We start from the raw sequence: 13,056 nt of genomic DNA, 5'->3' as shown, positions 1-13,056 counted from the left end.
CTGTTGAAGAAAATCCAGCAGGAGATACAGAACGAGGTATTCCAACTTTAGGTGTCCTTTCTAATACCTTTAAAAAAACCAGTGTTTCAGCAACGTTAAATAATATAAATTATATAAATTAAATATAATTTGTTTTGTAGAATCGTCTGCATTATATAGATCTCTATTAAATAATGCGAACAGTCCATTTTTTTGATCGAATAAAACTTCGATATAGAGCAACTAAATAATTGCTTTTATCAACCCCGCCAATGGTTTTGTTTATTAATTGCAGATTTTTCAATGCCCCACTTTGTCATTGAGATCTATAGCAATAAATTTTGAAGCCATATTACAACTTATCAAACCATCTCAGTTACTTAATCGTTACTAACTACATTCAGTTATTCCTCTACCAATTTTTTTCAGGTCAGCCTCTGACCTGACTTGAAATAAATTTTTTGCAAACGATTAGATTTTATAGTGCTAGTCGAAAAAATTTCTATACTAAAATTTTTAGAGAGTTCTTTTAGGACGTCCCTCGAATTAGAAAAATTATCAAAATAAAGTTTTCATCAGCAGTGACCTTACAATCTTTCGGTGAGATGCAATGCTAATTGAGTCATTGCTATATCGCAAAACATACTGTAACTGTATATATTATTTATTATGCATTGTATGTAGATTAGTTATAATAGCAACCTCTAATCATTTTAGAAATATAAATAATAGATCTTATTTACAGTGGCAGCCGCCATCTTGGTAAAATGAATTTAATTACATAAAAATTGTATTTCTGTGAGTACTACGTATTTTACAGGAAAGTGTATATAGCGCGAAGACTGGTTCTTTCAATTTAAGCGCCACATCATAGATGGCAGTACTGTAAGCCGATTGTGAATATTGATGGTGTTTATTTAACACTAGCTGCAACAAAAAATATAAACGCGTAGTACACTGATAAAAACGAAAAAGAGATGTTCGTTTTTTTGCAATAATTATTTTTATGATTATATTATTTTCATTTATTTACATCTAAGGCTTTTCGCTATAAATATAGCAAAGTTTTTGTTCCTAAATTATAAATTTTCTTGTGGAAAAAATAAAATAAAAAGTGATAAATGTGAAACATTTCATTTATTTTTTAATAACAGCGTTGATAAAAAATATTTTAAATTAAAATAATAGCATGTATGGAATCTTCTAACTCGCCGAACTTCTGCACCACACCTAGACATACTTTCAATCACGTTTCAAATAGTTTCTTAATCTATTATGTTGTTCCCATTCTTCCACGAGAACTTCCTTGACATGTTGTACGTTTTTTAATAGCTGATGATCCTTCAAGCGCTTCCCGAGTCTATCTCAAATGTGTTCAATGGGATTTAAATCTGAACTCTTTGCTGGCCACTCCATAACCTGAATATTGTGGGTAGTCAAATAATTTTGCACTATCCTGGCCACGTGCGGTCTCGCATTATCTTGGTGAAGGATAAATTCTGGACCCATATTTTCAGCAAATCCGATAATATGTGGTTCGAGAACTTCGTTAATGTACCGCGCTGCCATCATCGTCCCTCGTCGAATAACTGCTAGGCCAGAGCGGCCATTTAAAGTTATCCCACCCCAACTCGTAATTGAACCTCCAAGAAGCGCTCGCTTCTTCTTTTCCAGACCCTAACACGTCCTTCAACATGATTTGAATAAAATCTGGACTGCTCAGTAAACATCACGTTACTCCATTGTGTCATGGTCCAATTAAGTGTTCTCCTGCAGACAAGCGTCTGGCTCTACGATGTGCAGGGGTCATAGGAGGTACTCTAGCTGACCTTCTTACATGCAACCCATATTCGTGAAGCCGATTACGTATAGGAGTATTTACTCTTATACCTGTAGCTTCTACAAACTCATTTTTTAGCGTTTGGTCAGTACTTCGACGATCTCTGACGGTCCATAGTTGTAAAAGTCGATCCTCTTTAGCTACGTATATATCCTGTCTGTATGACAGAAATTCAATATCGGAATAAAAGTGATTCCAAAATGTTTTGCTTTTTTATTGAATACAAAAAAAACGAAGATAAGAACTTTGTTTTTTTATCATTTATAAAATTGATCGGTCTATATTTGTTGCTAGTAGTTTAATTTTTATTAAATATAGATTCTGTTCTGTCTGAGAGTTTATCTTTTACTTTCTCCAATTTGATGAGACCCAATATATTCTGAAATATGTCCTAACGCAGCAGAAACATAGGCCTTTAGACAGAAAGGATAATAAGTTATATCTTATATGGCATAATACTCCGGTATCTAAAAGGAACCCCAGAAATTTGTTTCTGGAAAGTAGATATTTGAAATAAGTACTTTCCTATATGGGAATTTGAAAGGAATGGTTATTAATGATTTGGATTTATACTTTTTTAATTTTATAAGTTGTGTAAATAATAGGCTGTTCAATAAGATTTGTTAAGAGAGGGCGTTGCTACTAGCTTAATTTTTGTTGTTGTTTTGTATACTTTTCACATGAACGTATGTGCAGTTTCATTTCAATCTGTCAATTAATATTTACATGCTGTCGAGTATGGACGTGTTGGTATTTTTTTACAATGGAAAAAAAATCAAATATCGCGCAGTGATTGAATTGTTATTTTTGGAAGGTTTAAAAGCAAAGGAAATTTGTGAACAAATGTTGAACGTGTATAAGGACTCCTCGCCTTCAATTAATACAGTAGAAATATGGGTTGATGAATTTAAACGTGGTCGTACAAGGCTTGAAGACTATTCAAAAAAGCAACAACACCAGAAATTGTAGAAAAAAATATAGAATATCGCATTGGAAAATCGTCGAGTGACTGAAAGAGATTTAGTAGAAGCTCTAGGCATCTCATTGGACAGCGAAAGCAATATTTTGACTTAAGTATTAAATTTCAGAAATCTGTGTTTACAATGGGTGCCGCATTCGCTAACAATAGAACAAAAATACATTCGGATGCGACTTTCTCAGTAATATTTAGAGCTTTATCGAAAGTATGGATGAGAATTGGGTGTATCACCATGATCCTAAATTAAAACAAGAGGCTAAAGGGTGGTGTGAAGTATAGGTAATGGATTTTCTGCTCCGAAACGGTTTTGCGGTTTGATTTTTGTTATGTTGGTACATCCTTCATATGAACGTATGTGGAGGTTCATTTAAATTTGTCAATTCATGCCAGAAATTGGCCAAGAAGGTAATAGCATAATTTTTTTGGGATGAGAAAGGAATTCTGTTTGTGTATTACTTGCAAACTGGTGAAACAATAAATTTTGAATATTATTGTAAGTTTTTTAGACAAGCTGAAGGAAAAAATTTGAAAAAAAACCTTTGTAGAAGAAAAAATCCTTTTTCATTAGGACAATGCACATTTTGAGCATTTTGACAATGGCTAAAATCCATAAATTAAAGTTAAAATTGTTGAAGCATGCACCGTATTCACCAGATTTGGTACCTAGCTGCTTCCGTCTGTTTCAATACCTAATGAAATCATAAGTCTGGAAAGCATTTTTATCAAATGATAAGGTGATAACAGCTTTCGAAGCCTATTTTGCAGCCCTTTCAGATTCTCACTTCAGGGATGGAATTTATAAATAGAAATCTCGTTGAAACAAGTGTATTGTTGTTCAGGGAGACTATACTGAATAAGTGTGTTTTAAGCCATAAAACTGAATTTTTCCTACCGAACCCCAAAACTTATTAAACTGCCTATTATTTAAAATGATTTTTATTAGATCTAATTTAATTATGTTTCATAGGTGAACTTGATATAGTTGAAGGAACCCTAGCCGTCCATGGCACACTCTCATATGCCTCCCAAGAACCTTGGATCTTTTCCGGCAGTATTAGGCAAAACATTCTTTTTGGTTCCGACTTTGACAAAGCACGCTATGATGAAGTATTAAAAGTATGCGAACTGAAAAAAGATTTTGATCAATTCCCTGACCGAGACTTCACTCTAATAGGAGAGAAGGGTGCTAATCTCAGTGGTGGACAAAAAGCTAGGATCAATCTAGCCCGTGCTATTTACAAAGATGCGGATATATATTTGTTGGATGATCCGCTTTCTGCTGTTGACAGTATTGTTTCCAAAGTATTATATGAAGACTGCATTAATGGATTTTTAGCTAAGAAAGCAAGGATATTAGTAACCCATCAAGTTTATTATTTAAAAACTGCTGATCACATTCTAGTCCTTAATAATGTAAGTTAATATTTTTTTCTACTTATCTAGTACATAAAGATATCAATTAACTGTCAATACCCTAAAGAATTTCGCTCGTATACTACAGTACGCCCAGGATAGCAATAGACGTGAGCTGCGCGCAAACCGAAGAACGAATGTGGCTTCAATTACAGGGTTGCCACGGTTACTACAAACATTGTTTGATTTCTTTGGATGTACAGAAATATTGTTTACCTGAATCATTGTTTTGCAGAATAATTCTAAAATATTTACTAAGAGTTCGACATTTTGTTTCGCAGATATAGTGTATGCGGACACTTCATGAATTACTTGGATTAAGTCTTAAAATCTCTAGATGCCCTTTTAGACCACCAAGTCCTAGAAAATCTTTTGTAGAAACCGCAACTTACTGTAAAACTAAAATAATTATTTCACACATGCATATAGAGATATTTTGTATAGTCTAAAATAATGTTTTTTTTTTTGAAGAACGCCCTTCATTTAGTTTGACGCCCATAGAATATATCTAAGACTCTCCATGTGTGTATGCAAATATTAACTACCCTACCAAGGAAATGCGCTCAGCGCGACATCCCTCACCCGCCAGACACATCTACAATTAAAAAACTTTCTTGTAAAAATTCCTTCATTTCTCTTTACACTTGGTGTGTTGAACGTCTCGTTTTCGACCAAAGGGCTAACTGCCGCGTATTGGTACCGGTATTATATTTAGTATCTAAATAAATTTAGAAAAACTTGAAATATAGACACAGATAAACTAAAATCTAATACAGAACAATATAAAAGCAAGTTACAACCCGCGAAAGTATTAAACCTAGAAAAACTTAGCTTAAATGAAATCAATAAAGTCATAACAAAAGAACTATTAAATGCAAGTTCATAAGTGGCAACCGCTCACAGAAAACGAAAATCCAAAATAAGTGTAGAATCTCAAAACATGCTGAAATAAAGAAAAGATCTTCTGAGACAAAACAAAAGAGACATTGCAAAATTTAAGGAACTTAATCGAGTAATGAGAAAACAGATAAAAGAGGATATTAAAAAACCTCAAGAAGACCGTACAGAACAAATCATATAGAAAAACCGAAGTCTCAAATGCACCAAACCGAAACTAGGAAAGAAAAACACAATAACCATTAAAAATGAACAAGGACAACTAGAAAAAAGTAAATCTGATATTGCAAACTCAATTGAAAAGTTCTACGCCGATCTGTACCGTTCCAGAAACGATCCCCCTAACTTCTCAAAGCAGAACTTGAAAAGCCAGATAAACAATGTCAACTCAGAAGTGATGCCCGAAATAAGCTACGAAGAAATAGAAAGAGCAGTAAAAGAAATAAAAAGGAATAAAGCTCCTGGAAGCGATGGAATCCTAACAGAAATGCTGAAGGAAGGCGGAGAGGAAGCCATCACATATCTAAAAATACTATTTAATAAATGTCTATTCCAAGGCAACATACCCGAACAATGGAAAAATGCTAAAACAATACTAATACACAAAAAGGGAGACACCACAGATCTGAAAAGTTATCGACCAATTTCACTTCTTTCACAACTTTACAAAACCTTTATAAAGATTATTACAAACAGGTTAACAATTAAATTTGACGGATATCAACCAGTAAAACAAGCCGGATCTAGAAAAGGGTACAGCACCTGTGACCATCTATATGCATTAAAAATCCTAATAGAAAAGACTAACGAATACAATCTCCCATTATGTCTGGCTTTTATATATTATGAAAAAGCTTTTGGTAGCGTAGAACTGTGGGCAATTAATAGAAGAAGCATTAGTCAATAACCGGATCGACTCTAGGTACAGAATATTAACACATATTATTTACGAACAAGGTGAAATGATAGTGACGTTGGGTAATGGAATCGAAACAAGACCCGTAAAAATCAACCGAGGAGTAAGGCAAGGAGACACAATATCTCCAAAATTATTTACAGCTGCCCTAGAAGATATCTTTAAGTCAATAGACTGGGAAAATAAGGGAATCCCTATTAACGGACGATACTTGAACTATCTTAGATACGCAGATAATGTAGTACTAATAACCGACACGTGGAATGCACTGAATACGATGATTGAGGAGCTACACATAGAGTCCCTAAAAAAGGACTGAAAATGAATTTCAGCAAAACTAAATTAATGTCAAACAAAGATGACAAACCTATGATAAACATCGAAGGGATAGAGATAGAGCACATAGATGAATATACATATCTGGGTCAAAATGTCAAGGTAAGCAAAGAAAATCAGACTACCGAAATAAGGGCTGGGCAGCATTCGGAAGACAACAGAGATAAATGGCGAGAATTAGGAGAAGCCTATATTCGGCAATCCGAATAGAGAAAAGGGCTTAAAAAAAATATATTTAGTGCCTAAGATTGCATCTTACAGTGAATGTTGATAGTGCTCACTTTTCGGCTAGAGGTTAAATATTGCATTTTAACCTTATGTGTGAATCGTCTCATTTATGGCAAAGCCCCAGAAATATCGCTTATTAGTACCAAAATGAAATAAAGTGCTAGAGTGATAAAAACCTTGGTAAAGTTTCTTGGCAAAGACATGTTCTAGTAAATTTTTTTCTCTTGTTTTTCAAAGCCCAAATAGTAATCTTTTATGGTCCTAGTCTGATATCTAAGTAGTATTGTTATTATAAACGCGCACAGTTCAGTTAAAAACCAATTAATCCTAAAAACAATTTTAATTTTCAGGGAGGTATCGAAATTGAAGGTACCTATTCACAACTACTAAAAAGCGATAACCCTCTAACTGTCCACTTAACCGAAGAAATTGAAGAAATTTTAAAACGTCAAAAGTCCCAAGATTCTGCCATAGAAGAACAGGAAGCTAGGAATATAAGCACGACAGACGTTTCCAAAGTAAATGGAAAAATGAAAGCCATTGCCAGAGAAATGCAAGAAGAGACGTCTAAAGGCAAAGTTAAAGGTTCCTTATTCCTCGAATTCTTTAAATCAGGCATGAGCATATGCGAAATAGTATTTTTAGTTTCTCTTCTTACCGTAGCCCAGGGCAGCGCCACTGTTATAGATTGGTTCATTAGCTTCTGGACGAATATCGAAGAGTACCAGATGACTCTAAACTCAAACTCTACCGCAGTCAATGGTTCATTAAACTCTACCGTAGTTGATGAAAGTGTACCGTTTTACATGAACTGGAGTAGCCAGACTTGTTTGATAATCTATGGAGCCATTTTATTTTTTTGCTTGGTTACGACATTATCGAGGTCACTTAGTTTCTACAGATTTATACTAAATTGTTCTGAAAATTTACACGGCATGTTATTCACTGGTGTAACTAATACATATATGAGGTTTTTCGATAAAAATCCAAGTGGAAGAATCTTGAATAGGTTTTCAAAGGATATTGGTTCTGTGGATGAAATCTTGCCCAGAATGTTATTCGAAGCTGCTAGGGTAAGTGCCATTTTTGTAATTTTTGTTAATAGAGAAATATAAAAGTAAGGTATGGGGTACGTAATTGTATATTTAAGTATATATTTATTATTTGCTTTGATTAAATCCCTTGCTAATAATATCCTGGCAATATAATAATCGCAGTATAATGCTACGCAATATTTTATGCTACGCTTTTTATTTTCAGATCACTCTCAAAATGCTTGGACACTTGGCTTTAGTTCTTTATGTAAACCCGGCATCAGTTATCGTTGTAATAATATTGGGAATTTTGTTTTCATTTATCAGGATAGTGTATCTCCGATCGTCCAACAATATTAAGCGGCTTGAAGGAAGAAGTAAGTAGTATTGAATCTAGTATCTTTCTATTATAAAACATTTTTAATGAAACAATAGGTCCGGAGTGTTCATTACGAAAACCTCTGGCCATTTAGTGTATGTCTCTAAAATAATTAAAATTGTTTTTGATCTAATAGGCCCTAGAAAATCAGCCTGTATTTTTTCATAGATGTAGGTAGATTCCTGTGACTTTATTAACTTAGCCTTAGGCAGATCTGGCCGCAATTGGCAACAAACTTTACAGTTATTTACCTGCTGTTTAATCTCGTCATCCAGCGATGGCCACCAAAAATATGAACGGGCACTGGATTTCATCTTAGTCATACTTTCGTTATTACTGTATAGTTCTTTAGGTAACTGCCCTCTCAGTGCAACAGGAATTACCGCTCGATACCCCCACATTATATTAATTCCTTGCTTAATAGAAAGCTTGTGCCTCCTGGATATACGTTTCAAGAGTTCATTTTCAGTATGCTTCGGTAATCCATATCAAATAGAATTGAACTCCGTGATCAAAATAGGATCTTTTCTTGATTCTGACCGCAGCTTTATTGAATCCATAGGTATTAAGTTCTCAACCCTGTTTAAATAATCATATTTAGGCTCATCATTTTCGTAATAGTCCTGTAAAGGCAATCGTAACAAAGCATCTGCTTTTGAGTTATCCACTCCACTAAAAAACCTAAATTTGTAATCGAAACTAGCTAGAAATAAAGACCATTTTTGAATTCGTAAGCTTTTATATTCACCTAAGATCGATTTCAATGGTTTGTGATCACTAAAAATTTCGATTGCTACAATTTAAATATTATCCGTAGACAGCCAGAAGCTCCTTCATAATTTCACTCTGCTTTGTTTAATACCTTCGAGATATAGCATAAAGGCCTCTTACTCCCATCTGGTAATACATGCGACAAAACTTTCCCGATTCCGTAAATCGCTCGCATAACACGCTAAACGAATTGGTTTATCTGGGTCATAATTTACTAAAATTCTTTGTGAAGCTAACTCGGAATTTGCACATTGAAAAGCATTTTTACATTCTTTTGCACATTTAAATTTTTAAATTTTTCCTTCAACTCATATATCGGTTTTAATTTCCCTTGTAAATTTTCACAAAAACACGAATAATAATTTATCATTCCTGCAAAAGCCCTAACCTCTGTAATATTCTTGGGACTAAAATGCACTTATGTTTACCCTTACCTAATGCTGCTAATGCCGAAATGGTCCTAGTATTAACCGTGTAACAGTCAGTTGGAGCGGCAAAACCGTGTTTTCGAAATTACTGTTGTTCAGCGACATGAGTTGTAAATTCTACATTCAACTTTTTGTAAAAAATACAATATTTTGTGTTTTACCCAAACTTCCACAGTTTTCTCGTCGCCAAATAATTGTAATATCGTCGAAATAATACTCTCATTATGGTAGATACTTTTATGACTCAGAAAATACCCGCTAAAAGGGTAAACGCATGTTTATCGTTTTACAGAATGTTTATGTTGTTATATTTTATATTGACAGCTGACAGTTGGCAGACAGCCATCAGTTACCACCCTAAGGTCTGGTTCACACTGTTTAAAGCTTACGACACTACAAGTATAATGAAAAACCGATTATTACCTGACATATTGCTACTTACATTATCAATCCTTGAGATTAAAGAAAAATGTATTTATTACTTAGGAAGAGTGTGATCTTGAACTCTAAAACTATGCCAAATTGTCAAGATGACTATGAGTTTTGAGGCTTTCTCAAACTTGAATGACTAAGAAATATTTACGTTTATCCATTTTACTGGCTGTCCATATTCACGTCGTGTATTTTGAACATTAATTACACACTTATTGCATCAATAAACTATTATTACGTTTTATGAGTATTTCACAAATGGTTTAATGGTCGTTTACTAACAACTATTAACTAATTTCATTAAATGAATATTTAATTAGGCATACATTTATCTATTATGCTTATACATTTATTTTTTTGTAGTGAAAAGTCCAGTCTTCAGTCATCTAACAGCTACATTGGAAGGATTAACGACCATAAGAGCCTTTAAAGCTCAAAACATTCTTAGGGCGGAATTCGACAAGCACCAAGATAGCCATACTAGCGCATGGTTTATGTTTATAAGTACCAGTTCTGCGTTTGGATTTTCATTGGATGTTATCTGTCTGATGTTCATTGGATCGTTAACCTTTAGCTTGATTGGGCTGGGTGAATGTAAGTATCAATTATAAAAAAGCATAGCTTGAACAGTATTGCTGGCCAATAGGAAAATACTAACTTATCCGTAAATTAAATCATTCAAATTGCCTTTATATTTACTCTTAGAGCGAAGTTTGTTATTCCTCATTTGCAAAATTGCAATTGCGAAGCTGCATTGTTCAAATTATAACACAAATTAACATTTCATTCCTACATTCTAATAAATTATTTTGTTTATAGATTTTAACTTAACTGGCGGTGACGTTGGTCTAGCTATTAATCAAGCCTCGGCGCTTACTCAAAACATTCAATTTCTGGTTCGTTTCTCTGCCGATATCTCTAATCAACTAATGTCGGTAGAAAGAATTCTAGAATACAAAGAACTGATGCCAGAACAGCAACCAGAAAAGCCACTATTACCTCCAAAAAGTTGGCCAGATAAAGGGATTGTTAATATAGAACATCTAAATATGAAATATATCGAGGATGGTCCCACTATTCTGAAAGATGTCAGTATTAAGATTGAACCCAAAGAAAAGGTAAACATTAATTTATAATATAAAGATAAATATTTACATGATTTTGAGTGATCCGTTTATTAGTTTTATTTAAGGTTAGGCACAATTATACGAATATTATTGATTAAGGTAATTTGTAATCTATTTAAACTGTCTTCCTTAGCTCCTAAGGAAGTATACCGTCTGTGGTTGATTTGAGTTTAATTTTTCCTATAGACAGACAAACAAAAAGTATCGCCAGGCCGTTTCAAACTATCAAAACCTACGCCTCTGTTAAGGACTGCCAACAAGTATGTGAATGAACGTAACAACACTTTAAGAAAACTTAACAATTGTTAAAGGGAGTCCAAACTCATAGTACTAAGATCAACTTTCGTAGAGTGGCTCATGAATTCACTAAAAGATCCAATTCTTGACAAAATTGCCACCCCTGTTTGACCGAGAAGCGTACTCTGGCAAACTAAAATCAAGGAAATGCTTTTTAAGCACCAGGCTAGTCGAATCACCAGTCTGTTACCAACCAACAGAAACTCCACAAGGTGGGATTTCAAGCAACTAGTCGCAGCGGTACTTGCTAAACCGCTTAAGAACTGGCGTAGTACCGATCAAGTGAAAACTTATCAAATAATAAGAGTCCTGCTGAATATAAATGATGAAAAGTGTGAATGCTTGTGTGGTTCAATCGATACGATCAATCGAATGATATTGTTACGACATTTCCGTGAGATTTATTTAATTTAGAAAAAGCCCCTAGACGAAAAAGAAGAAGTAGTTCTAGATCATTCAAGATGACATCGAAAATTCCATACATTTCTAGTAATGTTTGGGATATCAGAAAATATAATATAAACATATATTGTTGACAGTTAGAGAGCAGTTGTATTTTGAAGTTTATAGTTGTCAATCTTTTAAAGTATTGTAACATTGTTGGTGTTCCGAATAAGGTTGATTTGAAAGAAGTGTAACAATACGTTACTAAAATAATTTTTATTTTTTTTTAGATTGGTATTGTGGGCAGAACCGGAGCTGGAAAGTCCTCACTAATATCAGCCATATTCCGATTGACTCCTCTAGAAGGAAAAATTTACATTGATGACATAAATACCAAAGACATAACACTCAAACAACTTAGGTCTAAAGTTTCAATCATACCCCAAGATCCAATCTTGTTCTCTGGCACCTTGAGATATAATTTAGATCCGTTCGATGAATACAGCGATGAAATGTTGTATAGAGCCTTAAACGAAGTCGAACTAAAGGATCCGAATAACATTATTAATCGTTTGGAGAACAGAGTTATGGATAGAGGATCAAACTACAGCGTTGGGCAAAGGCAGCTAATATGTTTGGCGAGGGCTATTATAAGGAATAATAAGATTTTGGTCTTGGATGAAGCTACTGCAAACGTGGATCCACAGTAAGTTCATTAATTAGAATATTTTCTAAATTAATTTTATAATTCGAAACAACGTAATGATGTTTTAAAAACTATTATATTTTATGAAAAATATGATTTTTCAGAGACGAGAATGCCACTTCTTCTTCTTACTATGCCGTCCCCATTAACGGAGGTTGACGACCACATTTTTAAAAGTTTCTCTGTCTTTTGCAACGTGGACTTCTTCTTCAAGTGCCCTGTCCGTTGCGAACGTTGGCTATTAACATGGCAATTCTGATCTTATTTGCAGCGCTTCTGAATAGTTCGACCGATGTGAGCCCGAACCACTTCCTCAGATTTTGGAGCCACGAGTGTCTTCTCCTGTCTGGCCCTCGCTTACTGTCTATTTTTCACTGGACAATCAATTGCAGTAGACGGTACTTATCGTGTCTCAATATGTGGCCTAGATATTCAAGCTTTCTTTGTTTAATTGTATTCACGATTTCTTTCTCCTTTTCGATTCTTTGGATTACCTCTGTGTTGGTGACATGTTCGGTCCAGGATATACAAAGAATGCGTCGGTACACCCAATGTCCAGTACATGTTTGTCCAGTCTCGAATATTTCGCAGCCATTAATTCCTCTTTCTACCTATTCCCTTTTTGCCATCGACTATACCCTGCATGATCACCTGCAGAAGACTATATTTATCATTCCTCACTATGTGTCCAAGGTATGCAGTCTTGCGTACTTTTATTGTTCTCAACAATTTTTTGTCTCGACCCATCCTTCTCAGCACTTCCTCATTGGTGACTCTGGCAGTCCATGGAATTCTCAACATTCTCCGGTATATCCAAAGTTCAAAGGCTTCAAGCTTCTTTACTATTTGCGCTTTTAATGTCCATGTTTCTACCCCGTACAATAGTTGCGAAAAGACGTAACATTCAACA

General features: G+C 34.4%; 1 protein-coding gene across 3 annotated transcripts in view; it reads left to right on the top strand.

The window, feature by feature from the left end:
* Positions 1-13,056, top strand: part of LOC140437637 (ATP-binding cassette sub-family C member 4-like) — a 61,041-nt gene that overhangs the window by 38,061 nt on the left and 9,924 nt on the right. For all 3 annotated transcript variants that reach the window (XM_072527261.1, XM_072527260.1, XM_072527262.1), the window contains exons 8-13: positions 3,766-4,211; positions 6,939-7,661; positions 7,849-7,999; positions 9,996-10,226; positions 10,452-10,750; positions 11,731-12,146. In XM_072527261.1, coding sequence (XP_072383362.1) covers positions 3,766-4,211; positions 6,939-7,661; positions 7,849-7,999; positions 9,996-10,226; positions 10,452-10,750; positions 11,731-12,146 — 2,266 coding nt within the window. The remainder of the gene's footprint in view (positions 1-3,765; positions 4,212-6,938; positions 7,662-7,848; positions 8,000-9,995; positions 10,227-10,451; positions 10,751-11,730; positions 12,147-13,056) is intronic.

Source organism: Diabrotica undecimpunctata, chromosome 3 (genome assembly GCF_040954645.1).
Source record: "Diabrotica undecimpunctata isolate CICGRU chromosome 3, icDiaUnde3, whole genome shotgun sequence".
Classification (NCBI taxonomy): Eukaryota; Metazoa; Arthropoda; class Insecta; order Coleoptera; family Chrysomelidae; genus Diabrotica; species Diabrotica undecimpunctata.
Note: the sequence above shows the minus strand (reverse complement) of the source record. Positions and strands in the feature narration are given on the sequence as shown.